The 23,546-nt window shown below is 47.8% G+C and overlaps 4 protein-coding genes across 6 annotated transcripts; 2 read left to right on the top strand and 2 right to left on the bottom strand.

The window, feature by feature from the left end:
* Nucleotides 1-260: 260 nt before the first annotated feature.
* fstb (follistatin b) lies at nt 261-4,997 on the bottom strand. Of its 2 annotated transcripts, XM_067249756.1 has the most exons (7): nt 4,814-4,997; nt 3,898-4,089; nt 3,407-3,625; nt 2,765-2,986; nt 2,166-2,396; nt 1,489-1,496; nt 261-1,194 (listed from the first exon to the last, which is right to left on the bottom strand). In XM_067249756.1, exons 1-7 carry the CDS (start codon nt 4,896-4,898, stop codon nt 1,075-1,077), a joined length of 1,077 nt encoding a protein of 358 aa, XP_067105857.1. In that variant the 5' UTR covers nt 4,899-4,997; the 3' UTR covers nt 261-1,074. The 2 variants fall into 2 exon arrangements, with proteins under 2 accessions (XP_067105857.1, XP_067105856.1); XM_067249755.1 differs by having other exon boundaries at nt 261-1,605.
* Nucleotides 4,998-6,179: 1,182 nt separating this feature from the next.
* Nucleotides 6,180-6,744, top strand: LOC136955971 (molybdopterin synthase sulfur carrier subunit). Its single transcript, XM_067249758.1, has 3 exons — nt 6,180-6,262; nt 6,393-6,520; nt 6,606-6,744. Exons 1-3 carry the CDS (start codon nt 6,251-6,253, stop codon nt 6,730-6,732), a joined length of 267 nt encoding a protein of 88 aa, XP_067105859.1. The 5' UTR covers nt 6,180-6,250; the 3' UTR covers nt 6,733-6,744.
* A 144-nt stretch (nt 6,745-6,888) lies between these two features.
* On the top strand, nt 6,889-8,939 carry LOC136955970 (molybdopterin synthase catalytic subunit). Its single transcript, XM_067249757.1, has 4 exons — nt 6,889-7,009; nt 7,108-7,261; nt 7,966-8,089; nt 8,373-8,939. Exons 1-4 carry the CDS (start codon nt 6,889-6,891, stop codon nt 8,448-8,450), a joined length of 477 nt encoding a protein of 158 aa, XP_067105858.1. The 3' UTR covers nt 8,451-8,939.
* On the bottom strand, nt 8,915-23,385 carry itga2.2 (integrin, alpha 2 (CD49B, alpha 2 subunit of VLA-2 receptor), tandem duplicate 2). Of its 2 annotated transcripts, XM_067249753.1 has the most exons (30): nt 23,280-23,385; nt 20,746-20,869; nt 19,141-19,250; nt 18,792-18,883; nt 18,553-18,667; nt 18,331-18,458; nt 18,096-18,244; nt 17,789-17,939; nt 17,489-17,654; nt 17,205-17,278; nt 16,073-16,211; nt 15,829-15,974; nt 15,587-15,730; nt 15,257-15,463; nt 14,756-14,886; nt 14,502-14,665; nt 13,335-13,486; nt 13,038-13,148; nt 12,855-12,940; nt 12,214-12,355; nt 11,977-12,069; nt 11,786-11,862; nt 11,585-11,668; nt 11,331-11,433; nt 10,725-10,835; nt 10,524-10,637; nt 10,278-10,391; nt 10,081-10,170; nt 9,758-9,874; nt 8,915-9,587 (listed from the first exon to the last, which is right to left on the bottom strand). In XM_067249753.1, exons 1-30 carry the CDS (start codon nt 23,326-23,328, stop codon nt 9,492-9,494), a joined length of 3,579 nt encoding a protein of 1,192 aa, XP_067105854.1. In that variant the 5' UTR covers nt 23,329-23,385; the 3' UTR covers nt 8,915-9,491. The 2 variants fall into 2 exon arrangements, with proteins under 2 accessions (XP_067105854.1, XP_067105855.1); XM_067249754.1 differs by lacking the exons at nt 19,141-19,250; nt 23,280-23,385 and having other exon boundaries at nt 20,746-20,863.
* Between the last annotated feature and the right edge of the window lie 161 nt (nt 23,386-23,546).

Genomic DNA, 23,546 nt, shown 5'->3' with positions numbered 1-23,546 from the left:
CATCTGTGATAGGCTGATAGAGCTGTGGGTATTAAATCACTAAATCATTAAATCACCTGCAGGACTGTCACATAATTGCAGTTGATGATTAGTGATTACGCACAAATGAGCATTGTACTTGGGAAATACTTCCCCTAGTTACTTTTACAAAAGCAATGATAATCTTCTAAAACTGTTACTGACTCAGTAGGTATAAAACAAGCTTCAAATGAGCATTGATCCAAGATGTCATATGTACATATTGTACACGACACAGGAGGAAGGAAAAACCGAATGCATTTATTTTGTATGCTTGCACAGACATTATAACTAGCAGTTGCAACATTCACTTCAAAAATACAAAACTCTATATTTATGACTACATCTCTATGTGCAAAATAATATAACTAGACATACCAAGGGGTTAGGTGTGGCACTTCTTTCCATAGTAAATGTTTCATGCTGAAGTTATATGAACATCCATGATTGAGACAAACCATATGTTTAACACTTGACCTAGAGAAGCATTGAGCCTTAGAGGGGCAGGGTGAAGAGGGGGGCTTAACCCCTATCCAGTACATGGTGAACAGATAGTCACCAAAAAAGTTTAAAAAAAGAAGAAAATTCCTACTAGAAAGTTGGTTAGGGTCATGTGACCCACTCAGCTGAGGCCGTAATGTTTATACTTGTCTATACTCAAAAGAAAACAAGACAATCATTTCAATAAATTTTGAGTTTGTAAACAAAACAAGTGCCTTAAATGTACACAAATGTACAATTAGAGAATGGGAGGGTGGGAGCATCGTTTCCACGGAGAGGGGGGGGGGGTAATGCTGGCTGGTTCACATCAATATGAAAACAGTCTATTATATTAGTGAGGGACAACAAGGTTTATATCACATTCCAACACACACTGTAAATGTATAAATAATATGACAACATCTATAAATACACAGTAAACACATTTCGAAGAATTATAAAGAAATATATATGAAGGCTGTCTTTTCTGGTTTCTTCTTTAGACAATAAATAGTTGTCCTAGAATTATGTACAATAAAATGATTCAGGATGGTAGGAGAGTTTTTGCTGTCTGGGTTAAACTAAGGTTTTTTTTAATACAGAATCCCAGAAGTCCCGGTCTCTTTTTACTCTTTCTTCTCCTCTTCCTCCCATTTCCTCCTCCTCTTCCTCCTCCTCTTCCTCCTCCTCTTCCTCCTACTCCTTTGCTGTAGAAAGGAAAATCCTGGTAGCTGGAGTCCCACTCCATAGACCAGCAGCAGTAACAGTCTACATTCTCACAACAACGTTCCCTCTCCTTCCACCCCTGGTCTCCTTCCACCCCTGGTCTCCTTCCACCCCGGTCCCCTTCAGCCCTGATGTATGAGGCAGTCTGGGGTTCCAGGACCCCGGCTGGGTGGTGGAGGGGCTGGGTGGTTGTGGTGGAGGTCCCAGACAGTGGTGGTGGGGGCTGGGGGTGGTGCTAGGGGTTTGTGGGAAGAAGTCCTGGGCAGTGAGGGCTGGGGGGTGAAAGGGATGGGTGGTGGCCATGGAGGTCTTGGCAGCGGGGGCTGGGGGGGTGGAGGTCCTGGGCAGTGGGGGCAGGGGGGGTGGAGGTCTACTGCAGGCCTGGAAACAGACAAGATTCATACAAATATCTGCGTGGAGAGTGTTTTGTGTGTGTGTCTGTGAGTGTATGTGTGTGTGTTTGTGTGTGTCCGATGCCCTACGTTTCACAGAGGACCACCCTGTTGTTGTGGTATTTTCCTGACAAAGATTTAACATAAACAAACATCTTTAAGAGGATAATCAAAGTAACCTAAGTTTCCTGTCTCCAGGACTCCCTCACAAGCTAGAGGATCATCACAGCCACAGCACCGTTCATTCCAGCCAAGACACAACTGGCATTCAACACATGGCTCCTAGTCAAATCCATGGGGCACAGAGAGTGAGACCATGGACAGGAAAAGAGAGCGTAAAGCATTGGACAGAGGGGGGTGGATTAGAAAGAAAGTAGGAGAAAAGGAGGAGACAGACTCCAGCCAGTGAGAGAGAACCCCCCCACCCCACCTCATCTGGTGTGTCTTGCTCGATTTGTTCAAAAGAAAACACATCCTCCTTAAAGTAACCCTGGCACAATGAAACCCTAACCTGGACCTGGTGGAAACTCCTCTTTCCCCTCTACTCACAATTGCAGGATCCCGAGTGTTTGACCTCCAGGGGGCGTCCCAGGGCGCAGGCAGCCTGCCTCATGGCACACTCACTGGGGTAGGTGTTGTTGTCACTGGCACACACTGTCTCTCTGGGGCGCCCCTCTCCACAGCCCTCCTCACAGAGGGAGCAGCGCCCACGCCCGCTCTCCTCGTCCCACAGACACTGCCTACCTCCCCGACACACGATGTCCGCACACGACCTGGCGTCTGGGGGAGTAAGGTGGGGGGTCAGATGGCTGAGCGGTTAGGGAATCGGGCTATTAATCAGAAGGTTGCCGGTTCGATTCCGGCCGTGCTTAATGACGTTGTGTCCTTGAGCGAGGCACATCAACCTACTTGCCTCGGGGAGAATATCCCTGTACTTACTGTAAGTCGCTCTGGATAAGAGCGTCTGCTAAATGACTAAATGTAAATCTGCACACACCCGCGCACACACCATTACTGTCCGCTGTCATGCGTCTAACCGAGACATGCACAGAAAAGACCGTACCAGTTCCACAGTCAGCACAGACCGCTCAGATCTCAGTCTCCAGTTCGGACACATCCAATTCAGAAGAATTCAGATGAATACTGACCAATGCATTTGCCCTCGTAGGCCACCCCGATGGACCTGCCCAGCAGGCAGGTGGCCTTGCGCAGGTGGCAGGGACTGGGGTACACCACGCCGTCATTCCCACACAGGTGCATCTCTGTCGAGACGTCCGGACATTTCGTGTTACAGGTCACACAGTGGGCGTTGCTACTCTGGTCCACCACGCATGATGAGCTGCCACGGCAATGCACACCACGACACGTCTCTAGAGAAGGAGGAAGCAGGTCTCATTGAGGAAGACGTTGGAGGGATTATGAGATTATAATATGAACAAGAGAGGGTTCAAAAGTTTGGACAAACTTTTGACTGGTACTGTATATTGGAGCATAAGATAAATCTGCTGATGCCTCCTCTGCAAAAGAACCCTCATTTGATCAGGCTGTACGTAACTGGACCTGGCTGGACTTAACTGGACCCAAGTCCAGCCAAGTCCAGTTAGGTACAGGCTGATCAAATGAGAGTTCTATTCTGGGTGTTTCTATAGCTGCTCCTAGCTGAACCTAATTGAATCTAGCTGGACCTGGCGTGATCTAGTTGGACCAGAATGGACCTGGCTGGGGATATTCTAGTCAGTACAGATAAGCATCTGAAAGTTTTTCGGAGCCAAGTCTGCGAGCCCACTCACTGCGGCAGCGGCCCCGGTACTGTACTTCCAGGTCCGGACGGTTCCGACAGCGTGCCCGGAGCAGGGAGCACTGGTCCCGGTACGACCTCCCATCAGAACCACACACAGGCCCCTGGGAGGCTATGTCGGAGCAGTCCGGAGAACACACACACCGGGGCGTGTTTCTCTTGTTCATCTTGCAGCGCTTTCCTGGACCACAGTCCACACTGGCACAGCTCTCTGGGACAGACAGACAGGGAGAGAGACAGAGAGACAGAGATACAGACAGACAGACAGAGAACCAGGGAGAGAACCAGGGGGAGAACCAGGGGGAGAGACAGAGACACAGACAGTCCAAAACCTGATTTATTCACAGTTATGACATGTGCTATGATATTGTATAGCAGTTTTATATCAGTTTTCACAAAGTATGTCCACTTTCTGTGAATTGTAGTTCACTCCTTTCCTCGACTTGATCCACTCTCTTTTTTGTATTCAGTTAATTCCCTCACCTTTACATGGAATGCAGTTCGGCGCACCTCCGTTGAAGAGTATCCAGCGGAAGAGCATACTGTTGGGGACGTCCTCTTCGGTCCAGGCGGAGCCCAGGTGACCGCTACGACAACAGACCTCGCGACTCATCCCGGACTTGTACAGTACCTGGCACCGGCCGTTCTTCCCCTGCTGTTCCCAACAATTACCGGCTGCATGGAAGATAAACGGTAAACGTGTCATGCTATTATCTACGAAGTTATATTCTTTATTTCTGAGATTCTTGGATCGTTAAACATTCTTTGACTTTTTTCCAAATAAATGGCTATAAGATTCTGGAACTAGGCAGATTTGCCATGCCAAAAATGTGATATGTATTAAAATCAAATCTGCACGCAGTGGAATTTCACCAGAGAACTCGGTGGGGCGGCAGTCCCCGGAGGACTCACCAGCCCCGCGCTTGCGGACCGTGTCAGCCCGTAGCACATTGACCCACTTGGAGAGGAACGGAGCCAGAATTGAGAAATCTCTTCTCCGTTGGGCTACACAACTCACAAGCAACTGGAGTTCTACTATTGTTCTACTATTTCTCAATAGATTATTTCCATTGGCAAAATATCAAAATGTAGCCTATTGAATGGAAAGCAGATCAGTCTGCACATCATCTTATTCCCAACACATCTCACTCTTATTCCCAGGCTTCTTTAATTACCAAAATGAATCCATGTAAACTTAATTAGTTTAATAAAAATTTGTGGAAAATGTAGCAAACAGAATGCAATACAGAAACAGTAAAGTGTCTCTTTGCTGGATGCTCCACTGACCAATTTCCAATATAAGTTGCAATAAACACAAAATAAGATACCAATCCTCGTATCCAGCGGCACACTTATGGTTGGACAGTAAGGTCCAACCTATACCCTCAGATCAGCTCACCTTGGGCTTTGTGGTCCTCCATGATGTGTGTGAACCACATGAAGATCGCGAGAATGCCTTGGCAGAGATGTGGTGCCTTTAGCATCCTGAACAACCGGCTGACAGCGCAAAGTAGCCTACTCAGACGCACGGCGGAGAAGTTCTGTGCGCAGTTTGCCAATCCTCAGTGACGCTCTAACTGCTGGAAAAGGTCTCAGATTTTAAATCTTCTAAGACGGGTCTCTACTACAATATCTAAAGAGGGCGGTCTCCAAATTGGAAGGGGTGGGGAGATGGGCCCCCGCTCCTCCTCTGTGTCAGGTAACCTACACAACTTTCTCCAACTGAGCGCGCACTGAGGACATTCTGGTAGGCTACAGACGCGCCGAAGCTGAAACACAGACACGAATGTGAGAGCTTTAGGCTACTAAAACATGAACCTCCTACAGTATGATTTTATGGACGTGGAGTGACATTACTAACGTGCATTTCAGCAATAACCATATGCGCAAAAATGTCAGTTAGGCTATTGAAGTTAAATCAGATTCAAATATAACTTTAATAATAATGCTCCGTTCCATGAAAAAAAAGTCAAAGTGAGAACCTCGTGTAGTTTCTTATGTGCTAATGAACTCTATAATAGAGGATACTTAATTATCTCTCTAAATTCAGAGATATCAATAAATGCTCCATCACACGGGAGGCAGACAAACATTAGACAAGTAGAACTCAAATACACCGGTCGAATGCATCAGTCAATAGCCAGTAGCCAATGCATCAAGTCTCACTACAGGCTAAGATGTGCCTGGGCTTACTCACTGGCATTTTCTTACAGTGTTCCAAGGCCCACAGGTTTGTCAGAAAGTCTGAAATAGAGATGCCTCCGTAATAGTGGACTGTGTAGGCGTGCGCCCTCCAGCGGAAAACAGGAATAACTAGCCTGCAATAATTGTAATAATTGACGTTCACTGACTTGTTCCAACTGTTTTCGATGATTGGCCAATTACAATTGATACAATAGACTAGACAGTTTACGAGTACTGGTTTGACACACTATACCCAGAAGTAGACCTAGATTAAAAATACCAGTTTTGCAGGACACGGATGTTTCACGCTATCATTAAATAATAATAACCCACATCTACCAAAAGAAAACGGGACATTTCAGATGTATCAGATGAGTGATGTTGGTTACGGTAAGTAAAAGGACACATGGTGGCTTAATTTAGACAAAAAAAGATACTCATAAAGACCCCTGCGGCGCTGTCAGATCAGGTGACCAGAATGAAAGAGTCACGCCATTACATATAGGAGGCCTCTGTGTGATTCGCTCTGCAATTGAACGCCCTCCCAGTCAGCTGACTGCTAGGCGGAGGCGCCAGATAAGGAAGTAAATATGCTGAAGGTCTCGTTGAAAGTAGTTAATGGCAGCTTGTCATTACTAACTCGTTTGCATACATGACTACTAAGGTGAGTTAGGACGGATACTGTACGCCCCATTTCCTTTGCAAGATGATAATTGCATGCTAAAATCTTCCCCCATTGAAATGAAATATTCAGCATGTGTACTTGTTGCCCATTTGGGATCTCGCAATTGCAGGTGTCCGTGCTCGTGTTGTATTTCGCAAAAAGCGCAGATCTCACGGGACTAAAATCTGAAGTGATCCATGTCCAGCCAGAACTGACGACCCTCGCGCTGTGGCAGGAGCTTGTGAATAGACACTCTCGGTAAATTTGTGACTACATTTGAGACATACTGTTTAAACAGTTCATACTGTGTTCTGGATCTTTTGAACATGTTTTGTCGTAACAGACTGTCTGCAGTGCGGGAGCAGATTGTGCTGGCTGTGAGTCAGGAGTACGTGACTATTGGGTGCCAGCTCGTGAGCCTGAAAAACGGAGACGAGGTCGCTGTCATTCCGCCGTTAAGCGGAGGATAAAGAGTTAACCCCAGTAGGAAATCCAACACGCATATAATAGTACTATTGAACTATTAGCATATCCACCAGGTCTAAAACATTTAGAAATAAGAGAGTGGATGGCAAGTAAGAAAAACAAACCCTAGAACAGTGACAAAGACACTTGTGTCTCCAGGTATGTGTGAGAGTGGAGGGGAGGCCAGAGATGAGGTGCAGCTGACCCATCAGCAGCTGTGTCTGGAGGAGGTGAGCCAGGCTGTGACATGCCCCTCCTGTGGAGCCATATCCATTTTCATCGGTGGGTTGTTGCGTGGGCCGCTCTGCTAACATGAAGGGTTTGGGGAGCCACTCTGCTATGACATGTAGGGTCACTCTGCCGTGTCACCTTGTTTCCAGGGACAACCAGGGACAGTTTTGAGGGGAAGAAGGTGGTGCAGCTGGAGTATGAGGCGTACGCTCCCATGGCCCAATCAGAGATCCGGAAGATCTGCAAGGAAATACGTACAAGATGGCCAACGGTCCGACACATCTGTGTGTACCACAGACTGGGGTGAGCTAGAGAGGATGGTTCACAGTGTGGGGTTAGTTGTCCTGAGCATGGTGTCCAGGGTGGTGTTAGTTATGCTCAGTGTGGTATGGTGTCCAGGGTGGTGTTAGTTATGCTCAGTGTGGCATGGTGTCCAGGGTGGTGTTAGTTATGCTCAGTGTGGTATGGTGTCCAGGGTGGTGTTAGTTATGCTCAGTGTGGTATGGTGTCCAGGGTGGTGTTAGTTATGCTCAGTGTGGTATGGTGTCCAGGGTGGTGTTAGTTATGCTCAGTGTGGCATGGTGTCCAGGGTGGTGTTAGTTATGCTCAGTGTGGCATGGTGTCCAGGGTGGTGTTAGTTATGCTCAGTGTGGTATGGTGTCCAGGGTGGTGTTAGTTATGCTCAGTGTGGTATGGTGTCCAGGGTGGTGTTAGTTATGCTCAGTGTGGTATGGTGTCCAGGGTGGTGTTAGTTATGCTCAGTGTGGTATGGTGTCCAGGGTGGTGTTAGTTATGCTCAGTGTGGTATGGTGTCCAGGGTGGTGTTAGTTATGCTCAGTGTGGCATGGTGTCCAGGGTGGTGTTAGTTATGCTCAGTGTGGTATGGTGTCCAGGGTGGTGTTAGTTATGCTCAGTGTGGTATGGTGTCCAGGGTGGTGTTAGTTATGCTCAGTGTGGTATGGTGTCCAGGGTGGTGTTAGTTATGCTCAGTGTGGTATGGTGTCCAGGGTGGTGCCAGTGACGGAGGCCAGCGTGATCATCGGCATCTCCTCCCCTCACCGCCGCGACTCTCTGGAGGCCGTGCAGTTCTGCATAGACACCCTGAAGGCAAGCGTTCCCATCTGGAAGAAGGTACACACACGACTCCAACCACACAGCTACGAGATAACGCTAAGCTTTATCTTGTGGAATACTAGTTAACCTTCCTGTTGTATATGCAAATTGGCTAAGTTACTCATAATCTTTCAAAAATGCCTTTTCCCTCCTTGAACTTTCCCCGCTCCTACTGTTATTATTAGGGGCAGGAGAAGGTCCTGACAACTTTTTAAAATCTGTATATTTACTGAGGAGGAGATGAGCCTATCACATGTAACATTACTGGAGAAGTGGCTGACTGGGAATGTCTGTGTTCCAGGAAGTGTATCAGGGAGATGAACCTTGCTGGAAGGAGAACCAGGAGTGTCCCTGGACAGGAAGCAGAGCAGCAAGCTGACCTCTGAGCCTGTGTCTTATCCCGATGAACACTTTTTGGGACTTAAAACTGTTTAATGGATGGATAGATGGATCAATTGATCCAGTCAGTCAAGACACTTAAATAACCCAACTAACAGCTATGTTTCACAAACAGACTTGAAAAGCATGTTTTCGTGTTATTTTGTAAAAGCTTTATTAGAATGACATAAAGCATCCTCACCATATCTATGAAGACGTTCATCAAAGCCTCAAAGAAACCCAAAACCAGAGCTGTGGGTGAGGATGCAGCCATGGGTAAGAGTGGTTTGATCCCATTACAAACACCTCCCACTCAATCATCCACAGTGTGTCTCTGTATGGCCTCAGAAAGATACCACCTGACTAAGGTCATTGTGGACTAATTCATATATATTTACATTCTTTCACGTCTATAACATCAGCCTTACTGACCACTGTATCGATACAGTTTATTTTATTTGCAAGTTAAATAAAAGACTCTTGCTAGATACATTCAGGAGTGTGTATTTTATTGTACAGCTGACCGACTAGATGAACTGCTACAGTAGATCATATCTGACAGAAACCTGCGTGAATGTGCATTATCATGTTGTCCCTTTCTAGTTTCAGTAGCATCTGCATCAACAATATGTTAACCACAGTAGAACACGATGCCGTATGCCCAGCATACTGCAGGCGTGCTGATGGGACAGAACTGCAACTTTTTGAGCCACCCCATTGGCGAGTCCCCATAACACACAATAAACGGTATAAAAACACTACAAAAGTTTTGCAACATGGCCGCTATAGTAGTCGTTTGATTGTTGCTGATCATTTCTGGCCAACACAAACAAACACAAATTCCCTGCACATCAACACCCATACATACACATGTACGCCCACGCAAACCCTGACCTCCTGCAGTACATCTGCTCTCCACACACACACACGCACTCACACACACACATACACCGCAGATCTCCTTCCTCCTCCACCTCGTGCTTCTCTTCCTCCTCTTTGAACTCCTTTTCATCCTCCTCCTGCTCGTCTTCCTCCTCCTGACTCAAGGTGCATCCTCCCCCTCCCGTAGACCCTGAGTTTCGCCTTCCTCTTCTGGACTCTTCTGCAACTGCTTGTACTTCCTCTTGAAGAAACCCACCTGTGGAAACACGTGCACCCCCCGAGTGTTAGTGCAGGTCAACATCATATACCCCCTAATTCAAGTACTTCAAATGTGTTGCCAGGTGGCCTATCAGTTGTGCACGCTGATGCATAGTACTTTTACAGGTGCATGCGTACATGTTCAGCTGCTTTAACCGCTAAGCCTACCTTCCACAGCGTGGCGATGGCCGCAGCCAATAAGAGCAGGCCCCCGATGACACTGCCCACGATCACACCCACAGGCACCTGCCCCTTCTCACCTGGCTTACTAAGAGTCACGCCCACCTGTGGACAGCACAGAAGGGTTAGACCTACCTGTGTGTGTGTGTGTGTGTGTGTGTGTGTGTGTGTGTGCGCTTGCATATGTATGTGTGTAGGGCACAGGGCATGAGTTCTGTGATAAAAGGCCTCACTGGCCAAAATGTGAGTTTATTTCAAATGCATTTGGCCATGACTGTGTGTGTGTGTGTATGTGTGCGTTTGTCAGAGACCTGGAGCTGTTTGTGAGCGATGAACAGTAGGTCAGACTGGGATGTTTTTATCTCCGTGGTAACCGTCAGCACGAGGGACTGGAAGGTTGCCTGCACAAACACAACATTCCACTCTCAGCAAACGCTATTGCTATGCTAAATGCATAAATGCTATGCTGCCACAGTAGGTGAAGGCTTGTTGGCGTGTGTGTTCTTACTGCAGCAAACGTGCCGTTCCATATCCGTGAGGTCACGTTCACAAAGAAGTCCCTCTTGGGTCCCATGTCTTTCAGAACACATTGCATTGGCTGGCAGGTGGCACTCGTACAGTCCTGAGAATGCATGACAACATCTCAACCCTACAGTAATCTGCACGTGCTGTGGCCAGGAACTCCTCATGACCACAAGTTTAACATGTAAGCCATCTTATAATGAATCATCTCTTAGGTTTCTCATGTGCATACCAACTGTGGTGTGCTGAGGAGGTTTTCCGAGCTGAAGGAGGGGGTGTGGCCTCTCAGGCTACTGATCTTCAGTGGGTCCACCAAACCGGTGACATCACAGTTCACATCACCACTCTGTGGAACACATCCGTGAGGTCAGCGGTTAGAGCAGGAGGGTCAGGGCTCAGTGGAAGGGAAGTCAGGTCTCGGGGTTAAGCTCACCGGGGCAGTGTGGATGTTTGTCACATAGAGGAGGGGGTTTCCTGCTGCCGTCTTCAAGGGCATCGACACAGTCAAGTAGGCCAGACTTATGGGCAGGTTGCCTGTGGACACCTGAGGACCGCACATACACACACACACACACACACACGGTGAATTCCCACAAACTGTTGACTGAATTAACCCTTGTGTTATCTTCGGGTCATTCTGACCCATCAGTCATTGTGACCCGCCGTCGTATTGCGACAACTTTACCGCATTAAAGTGAAGCATTTTCTTTTAACCGTCGGGCTGTCTCAGATCCCCCACATTGCAAAGGTTAAAATAAAAAAAATAAAAAATTGGGTAAACACAACGATGGTTTGTTATGAACCTTTGGGTCATGTGACCCGAAGGCAGCACAAGGGTTAAAGCCTTATCTGAATGTTTTACTCATTATCTCTATAATCCTCATGGTGTAGGCTTTGCAACTGAGTAGACTCAACATCTCAGGAGATTCACCACTAGACCACTAGGGGGCGATAGCAGAAGCCCAGAGCTGAGTGTTTTCTCTGTATGCATGTGTGTGTGTGCATGTGCTCATTCATGCATTTACTCATTGACTCTTACCTTGAGGGAGAACTTGAACTCAGGACCAATGTCACTGAAGGATTTGACTGGGCTGATCACCTCCTTGTCTGAGTCTACCACATAGAAGTTAGGGTCGGCCTCTCTGTCAATACAAATCACATACAGCCACTTAAGCTAGGTTGAGGGCTCGTCAGTGATGGGTGTCCTGGAGAGGAGGAGGACTCGTGAGTAGCGTGGGTGAGAGCTAGATAGAAGTGAGGGCATAGGTGAGGGCCAGTCAGTGTGCAGGCTACCTGGAAAGAGCTATCTCCGAGTCATATCGGACAGGGATGGAAAGGGACACCTGGTTGTCTGAAGGCTTCACCTCTCTGCTGTCACTGAGGAGACAAGAACACAACGACAACAAAGTGTGAGACACGCGTCATGTCTAATAAGAACGGGTCTGAAGTGTGTCTCAGAGTGTGTCTGCGTTATGCCGACGAGTGAAATCCAACCTGGAGGCCTCGAAGTCCACCGTAGCTTTATTCTGCAGAAGCGCAAAGTTGAAGTCAAAGCTGATCTCGAACGTGACCTACGAGGGAGACGAGCACGTTGGGTGAAAACACGGAGCGTCCGCTGCCAAGCGAACACACGTGCACTGACGGGCACATGCTCTGGGCGCACGCGGATGCGGGGGGAATCTCACCTCCTGGTCTACTCTGAGAGCTGGGTATCCCACCTGGCACACGAGGCTGGAGGAGTCCTTGACGGAGGTGCACTTCACCTCTGTTCCATCACTCTGGAAACACACACACACACACGCTTAAACGATGAATCAAACCATGAAACAGACTTGTCTGAAAGGGTCCAACTGTTCTGTACAGAGAGGAAGATGAGGGAGGAGAGGAAGAGAGCTGGAGTAGGAGGAGAGAGAGATGCATACAGGGGGAGTGACGGAGGAGTAGAACAGGTTCTTGGAGTAGGTGGTCGTCACTCTGGCGTTGTAGGCGTTCTCCTTCCTGTTGCTAAGGGTTACATGGAAGAACAGCCTCTTGTTCTTGTAGCTCACCAACATCTCAGAGGAACTGCAGACACAACAAAAACATCCATGTGACTAAGGACAGTCCTGTCAGCCCAGTTACAGTAATCACATATATGTGTGTTCACCTGTCGATTGCCGTCCCTAAAACCATGCCGAGATTTTTGTTCCCAGGAAGGCTATTCTACACACTAAACTCCAATGTACAACAGGGGAGTCAGGTGGCTGAGCGGTGAGGGAGTCGGACTAGTAATCCGAAGGTTGCCAGTTCGATTCCCGGTCATGCCAACTGACGTTGTGTCCTTGGGCAAGGCACTTCACCCTACTTGCCTCGGGGGAATGTCCCTGTACTTACTGTAAGTCGCTCTGGATAAGAGCGTCTGCTAAATGACTAAATGTAAATGTAAATGTAAACAACAGACCAGTGTTCCCTATACCACTTCTGCAACCAAGAACTAATGTGCATTAAGGAGTGTCTGTGTGTAAAAGTATGTGTGTGTGTGTGTACAGGTGAGTGTGTGTGTGCATAGGGATGAGCTCCTGACCTGGGCACCTGGTCCCCTCTAACCACTGCCAGGGTGAGGTCGCTATTGCACACCTCATCAGACCCACAGTCCTTGGAAAAGGGGATCTGGAACACAGAGATAAACCTCTATAACTTCAGACCCACAATCCCGTAACAGAAGCTTGTCTATGGAGAAGCAGGCTTCATGTGTGCTGTGACTCACAGAGAACTCCCAGGCGCTGGTACTGAAGGGGTCCAGGACTGGGTTGGCATCTGGGTTCTGGAGCGCTACATCCACGCGCAGACCCAGGGAGTTCACAAAGTCTGGAGCCTCCTGATGAAACACACATACAACATCCAAGAATCCAAAAGTTATTTGTTACTATATATTGAAAACTGAGACTAAAATGCCAGGGAATATGAAAACGTTTCAAAGGAAGAACCCCCCTGACCTTCTGTGAATGTGTTATTGTCCTTGTAAGTAACTATGTCTCAACCTGAGATGACCATCAATGAGTACCTGTACGAAGACCTGGTGTGTCTCACAGTGCCCCCCAGTGGTCAGGCTGATATCTTGCTGCAGGAGCCTCTCAACGTTGCTGCTGAACAGGCCCCTGGAGGTCACTCTGGAGGACTGCAGGTCTGCGTCCAGGGTCAGGTTGCAGCTCAAGGCTGGAGGGAGAGGGACAGAGAGATCAGGGATGGAGGAGAGAGGGACAGAGAGATCAGGGATGGAGGAGAGAGGGACAGAGAGATCAGGGATGGAGGAGAGAGGGACAGAGAGATCAGGGATGGAGGAGAGAGGGACAGAGAGATCAGGGATGGAGGAGAGAGGGACAGCTTGATCAGGGATGGAGGAGAGAGGGACAGCTTGATCAGGGATGGAGGAGAGAGGGACAGCTTGATCAGGGATGGAGGAGAGAGGGACAGCTTGATCAGGGATGGAGGAGAGAGGGACAGAGAGATCAGGGATGGAGAGAGGGACAGCTTGATCAGGGATGGAGGAGAGAGGGACAGAGAGATCAGGGATTGAGGAGAGAGGGACAGCTTGATCAGGGATGGAGGAGAGAGGGACAGAGAGATCAGGGATGGAGGAGAGAGGGACAGCTTGATCAGGGATGGAGGAGAGAGGGACAGAGAGATCAGGGATGGAGGAGAGAGGGACAGCTTGATCAGGAATGGAGGAGAGAGGGACAGCTTGATCAGGGATGGAGGAGAGAGGGACAGAGAGATCAGGGATGGAGGAGAGAGGGACAGAGAGATCAGGGATGGAGGAGAGAGGGACAGAGAGATCAGGGATGGAGGAGAGAGGGACAGAGAGATCAGGGATGGAGGAGAGAGGGACAGAGAGATCAGGGATGGAGGAGAGAGGGACAGCTTGATCAGGGATGGAGGAGAGAGGGACAGAGAGATCAGGGATGGAGGAGAGAGGGACAGCTTGATCAGGGATGGAGGAGAGGGGGACAGAGAGATCAGGGATGGAGGAGAGGGGGACAAAGAGATCAGGGATGGAGGAGAGAGGGACAGAGAGATCAGGGATGGAGGAGAGAGGGACAGAGAGATCAGGGATGGAGGAGAGAGGGACAGAGAGATCAGGGATGGAGGAGAGAGGGACAGAGAGATCAGGGATGGAGGAGAGAGGGACAGAGAGATCAGGGATGGAGGAGAGAGAGAGAGCGGGTCTTACCCAAGGGGCCCACAGGAGGGGAGGGTTTGAAGATCCCACTGAAGCAGACTTTGGCATTAAAGCAGAACGCTATCCTCCCTGCCACATTACACGTCTTGCTGAGGATGCTGATCTTGTCTGGGTCAAAGGTCACACTGGCCGTTACCACGGAAACACCTCTGGACCTGGGGAAGGAGGAAGTTACCCCTAAACTCATAGAACAGGACACAAGGAAGTGATGCTGATCCAAAAGACACGAAAGCAGGAAGTCTCACCAGAGCTGCACCACCTTCCCATAAGCTCCCACGGTGACGTCGGGGATGGTGTCATCGTTCAGGTCTGTGCTGGTGCTCAGGGAGCGGCCAAAGTACCTCAGACCGGAGTCTAGCTTGGAGCCCAGGATCCTCTAGACACCAGGGAGACCATCAGGAAGGTTGAACCCAGCGACCACATCGTCCACACAGTTATATCTCATTCTCTGTGTTGCGTATGAAGCCCACTAAGGGTTAACCCTTCAAGTCGAGATAACACAGCATTTCGAAAGTATCTAACAACCGTATTGTGACGTACGTCCGAGTGCAACAGGATAGATAGGTGGTACATAATGTACCACCTATGATTCGACAGTGGCAAACCCCCCGAAAACACACCGATGTATGACACTGTTGCTAAATATCACATGACGAACTAAACAACATTCATGTTTCAGCATGCATCATTTCAGCTCCACTTCCAGGTTCAGTGAGGCAGAACCCAGGCTAGGGTTAGCGCCGTACCTGTGAGTACTGGGTCTTGAGTGTTCTGGAGTTGTCCCCGTTGAACACATATATAACCCCTCTGTTGCTGTCCTCAAGAGGAGCTCCCACCACCACATCACTGTAGCCGTCCAGGTTGAGGTCGGACACGGCAGCGATCGCCATCCCAAAACGAGAATTCTCTAGCGGGGACGGACCCTTCAGAACCCCCTGGTCACTCAGAACACCCTGGAGGAACAGGGGGCGTTGACGGTGCAAATCCACACGCATACGTGTGTATATAGAACATGGTTGCATTCAGGAATTTCTGGATGACGGTCGGAGGGTGAGATTAGCCAGTAGAAGTCTGACCTTGGTGAAGGACAGCAGGTAGACCTTCCCCATCTCCTTCTTCTGCTGGTTCATGAACATGGGAGCTCCGACCAGCAGCAGGTCCGACACCCCGTCTCTGTCCACATCCAGAGGACACAGGACGCTGCCGTAGTAGGAGCCGATCTAGAAACACGGAACCGTCGTGCTCAGTGACCCATGAATGACCAGACACAGACCTCAGAACTGGAGCTGATGGGAAAAAAACGGGACCCGTCTCTCACCTGCTCCCCCCTCTGGGAATCCACCACGGCAGGCTGCCCCCCGCTGGTGAGGGTGTAGACCACCACCTGGCCTGTGTGGTTGGAGCGAGGCGCTCCTGCTACGTAGTACTCCATCCTGCCGTCACTCAGGGTCGTCACCGAGTAGCCTGGGCACACACACAAGACACAGACACACGTATGACACACACACACACACACACACACAAACAAGCCATTTGCTGGGGCTCCTACAGGAAGAACCTACCCAGTAGAGAGCTGTGGTTCTTGTCCTGCAGGATGTTCTCAAATGCTGTCTTGGGAAAGATGTTGGACTTTTGTGGCGTGTGATGTACCACGGTGCCACTCCAGCCGTAAGCTCCCACTGCCCCCAGCATCAACGAGTCCTGGAGGGAGAAGCTGCCCTTAACATTTCTCCAGAAAGACCAGTTACCATGTACTGGTACAGCATGCTTGCATGTCATTCAGGAAGCTAAGGTTCTGGTATAGCATGTGAAGACATATTAGATAGTACCCAATTGCTGTGATAGTACCAAGTCAATGAAGTGAACCGCCAAGTACAAGATCAAGCCAAAAGCACTGTTTGTTTAGATCTATAAAAGGTGCAGTTGTCTGATCCACTCAAGTTGAGCATTTCAGAGGACTGGACCATGAACACAGGGATGAAGGGCAGCTAAATAGTATTACAATATGGGAGGTTTTACTCTCATGGGAAACATGACATCAACATAGCCATAGGGGAGACATCAACATAGCCTTCGCAAGCACAGACAGAAGATTCCGCATGCTAGATAGCGTTTGTTTAGGCTTTAGATAGGGTTCCTAGAAATGGCCCTGACGTGCCAGGTTGTCATGAGTTATTATAGCAGGGTATAGTTCAAACATCAAAGTAATAAAGTAATCATTAGTTGCAGTCTTTAATGATTGTCAACTGATCATCAGTGGTTAAGGACAGACCTCTTCACATGCTAGCATGACCTTCAACAAGCTAATGTTCTAGCATGACCTTCAACAAGCTAATGTTCTAGCATGACCTTCAACAAGCTAATGTTCTAGCATGACCTTCAACAAGCTAATGTTCTAGCATGACCTTCAGCAAGCTAGTGTTCTAGCATGACCTTCAGCAAGCTAATGTTCTAGCATGACCTTCAGCAAGCTAATGTTCTAGCATGACCTTCAACAAGCTAATGTTCTAGCATGACCTTCAGCAAGCTAATGTTCTAGCATGACCTTCAACAAGCTAATGTTCTAGCATGACCTTCAGCAAGCTAATGTTCTAGCATGACCTTCAGCAAGCTAATGTTCTAGCATGACCTTCAGCAAGCTAATGTTCTAGCATGAGCTGAAGACACCAACAGTACTGAAGCGTTGTTACATACCTTCTGCTTGGTGTAGTGAGCACTGAAGCCCACCTGAGACAACTCCATCTGGAAGTCTAATCCTTTGCCTGTACCTGGATACCAGGAACACACACCACGGACGACAGGTTCAAACAATCAATCAATGCTCGTCCTAGACCATACCACTTTTGTTAGTGCACGTTTGCTTTCTAAAAATACACAAACATATTCTATGTTGCAGTAAATCTTCACCTAGAATTCGTTTTAACAACACATATGTTGCACTGAGCCAACACATGGGGTTAGGGTTCACATTAGCTCACCCTCGATGTTGAAGATGCGGTCTCCCAGGGTGCCAGAAATCTCCTGCAGAACTTCCTCTGAAGACACATTGAAGAAGTAGCGCTCTGACGGAGTGCTCGCTATGGACTTGATCTCGGTGATCAGATCCTTGGTGTTAATACCGTTTCTTATGTAGTAACCCAGCACCTGGGAGGATGGAGACAAGCGCAGTTGATAATGGCATAAGAGGGGTTGGAGTCGAGGCAAGGTTAAGTGGAGACAGATGAGGGATGTAAACAGCATTAGTAGTGGTGGATGTTTGCTTTGGACCAATGACCTACAGCGATGCCAAAGCGAGTGATTTTGTCGGCCTCACACCTGCCGATGACCCCATTTCTCTGACTGTAATCATGAGACTCTCCATCAGTCACCACCACCATCACCTTGCTGGCTCCAGGCCGACCACCATACTGAGGAAGAAAAGCATGTTCTCTGACACACACATACACACACACACACACACCAAGATTTTAATCATTTTTACAGTCAACCTTTCTTACGAACAGTTTGTTATTCATTCCACTCTAGCTTTACATCAGTCCATCCTTGACATAGTGCCATCCTGTAATGTGAGAGCTGAAGACTTACCTGGCAAAATCTATGGCCTGGAAGGTATTGGTCATAGACCCACTTTTCTGCTTGATGCTGGAAGAAGCCGTCACAATGGAGGCCTTTGTCTTATAGGAGTTCAGGTAGAACTCAAATGATGCATTAACTGCATACTGAATGACAGCCACCTGAAACAAAATGCATTATCAAGACATCTGACTTCCACCTACAACTTTGAATCATGTCTTTGAAGGCTACTGATTGGCAGGCTCACCTGAGTATTTTCAGGTCCAATATCTAGATTTTCCAGCAGCTTCTTGAGGAACGCTACCACGGGCGGCCAAGGGTAGATACTGTTGGACCCGTCCAGAATAATGGCAATGTCCATCGGACCACCACAGGCTGCAGGGGAGTACCCAGTTAAGGTTACTACAGAATGTTTATGGGGCGCTCTTACTCTGAAGGGCTGGTGAGAACAATTATGGGGCACTCTTACTCTGAAGGGCAGGTGAAAATGCTGGCAGAGACTGGAACAGTTGGTTGACCTCAGCACAGACTCCGGGATAATAATTCTGGCTGCCACACTGCTGAGCCCAGAGAGGACCACACGTCTGACAAGCAGAAAACAAACACAGTCATGTTGAGTGTGATGCAGTAGGGGGCTGTAAAATGTTCAGACTGTAACAAGGTAGCTTTGCCTGAAAGCAATCACTTGGCTGAAGAAGTTGATTTTACCAAGAGCTTGTCTGCTGTGGGAGATGCTGTGAGCGTGAGACCCAGACTCATATTAACTTTGATGTTTTTCACCGTTGGTATGCTGATTGAGTCTGAGAGAGAGAGAGAGAGAGAGAGCGTGAGAGAGAGAGAGAGAGAGAGAGAGAGAGAGAGAGTAGAAGGAAAGAGGAGAAAGTTGGTTGAGTGTGGGTTTCCTTTTAATAACCTGGATAGAACTCACTGCAGCATGCCTGTTATTCTGGGATTAGTAGTCTGGATTAGGTTTAGCAGCAGAGTAATCCTGTAGTTACCATGGCACTAGAAGTTCCACTAGGACGACACACACACACACACGCGCACGCTGTCTTACTCTGCAGGCCCAGTTTCTGGCAACCTGAACTGGCTCCTCTGATCTCGCACTTGTACACATCTCCCATCCTGTTCGGTGTGTAGCCACTCCAGGGAGCACCCACCAGCAACCTGGGGAGAAGACGCACGCACACAAACAGACCCAGACAAACACAGGCACGCATGCACACGTCACACCAGCACTCAGTAACACCATAACAACACTGTGCGCTCCTCCTCTTCAGATCTCTATAATCCAGCACCTTAATATGCACCCTCTAGTTGAGCACCAGAAACATGTCCAAAGACGTGTTCTGTGTCTGATAAGGATAGAAATATAATGACCACTTCCCGAGTTACCATGGCGATCACAGCCTTTCCGCCATGTGACTCAATATGGTCGCGCCCACTAGATTACACCGTGGCTGCCTCCTGTTAAAGTCACCACCAATTATGTTCATCGCCTGCCACAGAGGCATGACACACACCCCACCAACACATACACCCACACTATCTATAACTAGCTCTCCCACACACACACGCAGATATGTCAGTGTTGACACAGTGTTGGTAAACATTCTGTCAAGACAAACATAGGACCATATATGGTTACATTACATTGTCTAATTAATCACAAACCCATATATAGTCATATTTCATCCAGGTACATAAAGGTACGGCCAACACCTTGTCTTCACATCGGAATTCATCTGGGTGAGTGTGGGAGTGTTATAGAAGAGGAAGAAGGCAGATGGTTGAAAGGCCTCTAAGCCACAGAAAAAACAAGAGTTTCTTCCAGTGGAGTAGATGATGGAGCTGCTGTCTGGGATGGGGGATTGCTGCTGTTTCTAGTGACAGTCTGGCCAGCACACAGAAAGGGGTAATGACCTGTGTGTTGCAGCAGAATAGGACATGTACACACTTTATCAACCTGTAATTGGTGCTTGTTAGTTTGGGGATTTTTTTGTGTATTGGTTCTGATGTCGGCCCCCATTGACTGGTAATGAGGTGAACCACCTTAGTAAACTTTAGAATGTTTGGGTCAGGTTTGAGCTCACTTCTTGTACACTGCAATTGTTCATTTGGGGAGTTTTCCTAGCCTGATGACTCAACACCCACTCACCCACTCTACAACTCTGCTGTAGACCTCTCGAACACTTGGACAGGAAACAGTCAATTGCAGCAAGGGACTGAACTTTGACTGATGATGTCACAAGCTTTCATGTCTTAAACAAAAGACAGCCCATCTCGTCTTCACAGAATGGTTCCATTCACAAGGAGATCTCCTGTATTTCTCATCTCTCTCTGTCTATCTTTCTCTTTTATTGATGTCCCTCCCCTATCCCTACCGCTTGCTCTGTTTATTGCTATTAGGTTATAGATATGCAGTTGTGTTTGTTATTAGTGGACATGTAGAGGAGGGCTGGACCTTCCCAGAAAAGAACATTGTTATATCTTGAGGATGCACTGCACACCCTGGAGCTCACAGGAAGTGTATATGTAAGTCTTCCTGGTCCTCTAAGTGGTGTTAGCAGAGGGAAGCACTGTGTACACAGTATGCATGTCTGTGTACGCGTGCATGCGTGTGCATCTGTGTTGGTGTCTGTGGTGTGCGAGTGCGTCTCACCATTTCCCCAGGTGGTTGCTAAACTGCTGGACGCTGTATCCAAACTCCTCCTCCTTGGGTTCAGAGAACACCTTGGCCCCGGCGCTGCCCACGTTAAAGCCCTGGGACACAGCCACAATACAGCCTGCAACACACACACACACACAACATTACCGTACACACAGGTACGCACATGCACACAGGTACACGCATGCACACAAACAGTCACACAATCATACACATACCCATATGCAGCAGGCAACATCAGTTTCAGTGTTTTGACTGCCTTTTATGGTAGCGTAACATAAATTATTGGCACTGACTGGGAGGACGTGTATTACTGATACAGAGACCTGCTGTGTGTATGTTTGTGTGCGCATGTGTGTGTGTGAGTGTGTGTGTGTCATGCTAGCCAGGTAGGACAAGTCCCAGCTTGGTGTGTGTGTAGATTATACCATACCAGGATCAAACTTGAGACTGCTAAACTACAAACAACAATTTAGGAAAGAGAGAGAGAGAAGAGACAGGTGGGATTTAGAAGAGAGATAGAAATGAGGAAGAGTGAGAAGAGATTTAGAGGGATAGAAAGGAGGGAGAGAGAGGAAGGAAGGATAGAGAGGAAGATAGGAGGGATAGAGGACAAAGAGAGAGAAGAGATAAGAGGGATAGAAAGGAGAATGAAATGAGATGGAAGGAGAGTAGTAGTGCTGGGAGAACTCAGTCTGCCACCCTGTGTCTTCCTCAATGAAACACTAAGTGTCATTAACGCCATTAACACACATTGTTACCTACTGTTGCAGAACAAAACGACACCAAGACTTGGGTCACAGAGCCTCCGATACAACAGAATATCAGCTGCGAGTGTTTGTTTACAGGGCTGGGCTCCCTGCTCTCAGATAAGCCCAGTCTAGTCAAGCTCAGCCCAGCCCAACTTGAACTTCAAACCTCCCGACAGACAAAGATAGGCAAGTTCCAACATCTCATGTCTCATCTCATTCATTTCCTTTTGTGAAACATCAGTTCTCATGGAGGGTCAGAAGCTGATGGTGTAATGATTCGTGAAAACCTTCCAGATTTCGAAAACAACGTTTATGCAGTAAACCATAGGCGGAAATCCTGGAAGGAATATGACTTGTCCCCCCCAATAAATCACTGTAAACATAAGGAAATTAAAATAATATTAATAATATACATTTAACATATTACAATGTAGATCAATGTGTTCCAACAGTAATTTTGGTGTCCCCCTCAGGAATTGCTCTTGAGAAAATTTAATATAATTGTCCCCTCCAAAATTCATAGCAGATTTTTGCCAATGCAGTACACATACAGTATCTGGAATTAATAGACATTGCGCAGGAGCAATTATAAATTAGAGATAGTAGTAGACATGCGAATGACTTTATAGGAACAAAAAGGTTGGCTGATCAGTAGAACAACCAGAAGGAACTAGGTTTAGGGGCAAATAAGGCTTGTGTTTTTCATTGTGAGTCTTAAACTATTGTGTGTATGACGTGGGCATACAATGCAATGAAGCATGCAGGCATGCATGTCAGGTAGAAAAGAGTAGAAAACAGAGGAGAGAGGAAAGAACGACAGAGAGACTGGAAGATTACAATTGGAGTGACAGTGAGCCAGACAGATAATGAGAGAATGACAGAGAGACAGATATAGGGCTCTCTCTAGCTAGCTATGGGGAGCCTGCTGATTCTGTAGCAATGTGGTTCCAGCTGGCTGGCTGCTTTGTGCTCCAGGATCACCCAATCACACCCCTGATCTACGGAAGCCTGAGTGGACAAACGGCACAGACTCCCATGGAGCGTCTCATCACCCAATCTCTCTCCAGGCCCATCCTCTCTGTGCCTTGACCATGACCCCTAGCCCCTAGTGCTACACCCTAATCCAGCCCCAAGCCCCTAGGAATGTTTCCTCTCCTACACATTGTTCCATACAGAGATGGCAGAATGCTCACCTGCTGTGACAGGTAAATATGATATGTGTCTCTGTTTATCTGAGGACGCCCAGCCCCAATGTCAGCCTCCATCTCCAGGCCAACCCAATCCCGGCCCAGCCCATCTCAAATCCATCCCTAGTGCCTGCCTCCACCTCCACCTCCAGCCCAGCCCATCTCCAGCTCAGCCCATTTACAGCCCCAATGTCAGCGTGAACCCATCCCCTCCAGCCCATCCTCATCCTCAAGAGCATTGTCTCAGGCCATAGAAAAGTTTGCAACAAAAAATGAAAATCATACACTCTTACAGGTACACATACTAGCTAAATAGATCAAGTCTTTATCCTGACTACGCGGTTTATTATGCATTCCGACATTGCTTTGATTTACTCTTATTCGTCTTTATCCTCCTCTTCACTGACACCTTCCCACAACACACTGCTCTACGAATGTAAACAACGGTAAACGGGTTAAAACACTAATAGGGATAAAACAGAAGGATGCAGGTGCACATAGCGGTCCACAAGCACTTTGTCTCCACCGGACAAATACTTGTCTACCATAACTGTAGGTGTGTTCAATAGAATAATGTAAAATGACTTACTATATACAAAAATCACCAGAAAAACAATCCTCTTTGAAAGTATATCCATCCTTGACACAAGAGAGGGTAAATAAACGTGATAAAAAATAGTTGTCTCTTCTCGGTTTAGTCCATGCGATTTGTGAGGCAAACTTCTCTCGGGCAGTGAGGTTACGTTCCGGACATTGTGGGCGGTACAACATCAGACAAAGTTAAACCTTCCAGTCTCTCGGCATTGAGGACTAGGCTACAATCACACCTGATTGGACTATGAAAGATGATCACAGT

This window comes from Osmerus mordax, chromosome 14 (assembly GCF_038355195.1).
Source record: "Osmerus mordax isolate fOsmMor3 chromosome 14, fOsmMor3.pri, whole genome shotgun sequence".
NCBI classification, from domain to species: domain Eukaryota; kingdom Metazoa; phylum Chordata; class Actinopteri; order Osmeriformes; family Osmeridae; genus Osmerus; species Osmerus mordax.
This window is presented reverse-complemented; position numbering and strand designations above follow the sequence as displayed.

Coding starts and splice junctions, on each gene's coding strand:
- itga2.2 (XM_067249753.1), bottom strand. CDS start 23,328: ATGGATATACTTTCAAAGAGGATTGTTTTTCTGGTGATTTTTGTATAT. Junction 17,279..17,488: donor CCGCATCTTCAACATCGAGG/GTGAGCTAATGT, acceptor CCTGGTATCCAG/GTACAGGCAAAGGATTAGAC. Junction 10,392..10,523: donor TCCTCAGCACACCACAGTTG/GTATGCACATGA, acceptor ATGCATTCTCAG/GACTGTACGAGTGCCACCTG.
- fstb (XM_067249756.1), bottom strand. CDS start 4,898: ATGCTAAAGGCACCACATCTCTGCCAAGGCATTCTCGCGATCTTCATG. Junction 4,090..4,813: donor GGAGGACCACAAAGCCCAAG/GTGAGCTGATCT, acceptor TCTTCCATGCAG/CCGGTAATTGTTGGGAACAG. Junction 2,397..2,764: donor CTACGAGGGCAAATGCATTG/GTCAGTATTCAT, acceptor TTACTCCCCCAG/ACGCCAGGTCGTGTGCGGAC.
- LOC136955970 (XM_067249757.1), top strand. CDS start 6,889: ATGTGTGAGAGTGGAGGGGAGGCCAGAGATGAGGTGCAGCTGACCCAT. Junction 7,262..7,965: donor TGTGTGTACCACAGACTGGG/GTGAGCTAGAGA, acceptor TATGGTGTCCAG/GGTGGTGCCAGTGACGGAGG. Junction 8,090..8,372: donor GCGTTCCCATCTGGAAGAAG/GTACACACACGA, acceptor TCTGTGTTCCAG/GAAGTGTATCAGGGAGATGA.
- LOC136955971 (XM_067249758.1), top strand. Junction 6,521..6,605: donor CTTGTGAATAGACACTCTCG/GTAAATTTGTGA, acceptor TTGTCGTAACAG/ACTGTCTGCAGTGCGGGAGC.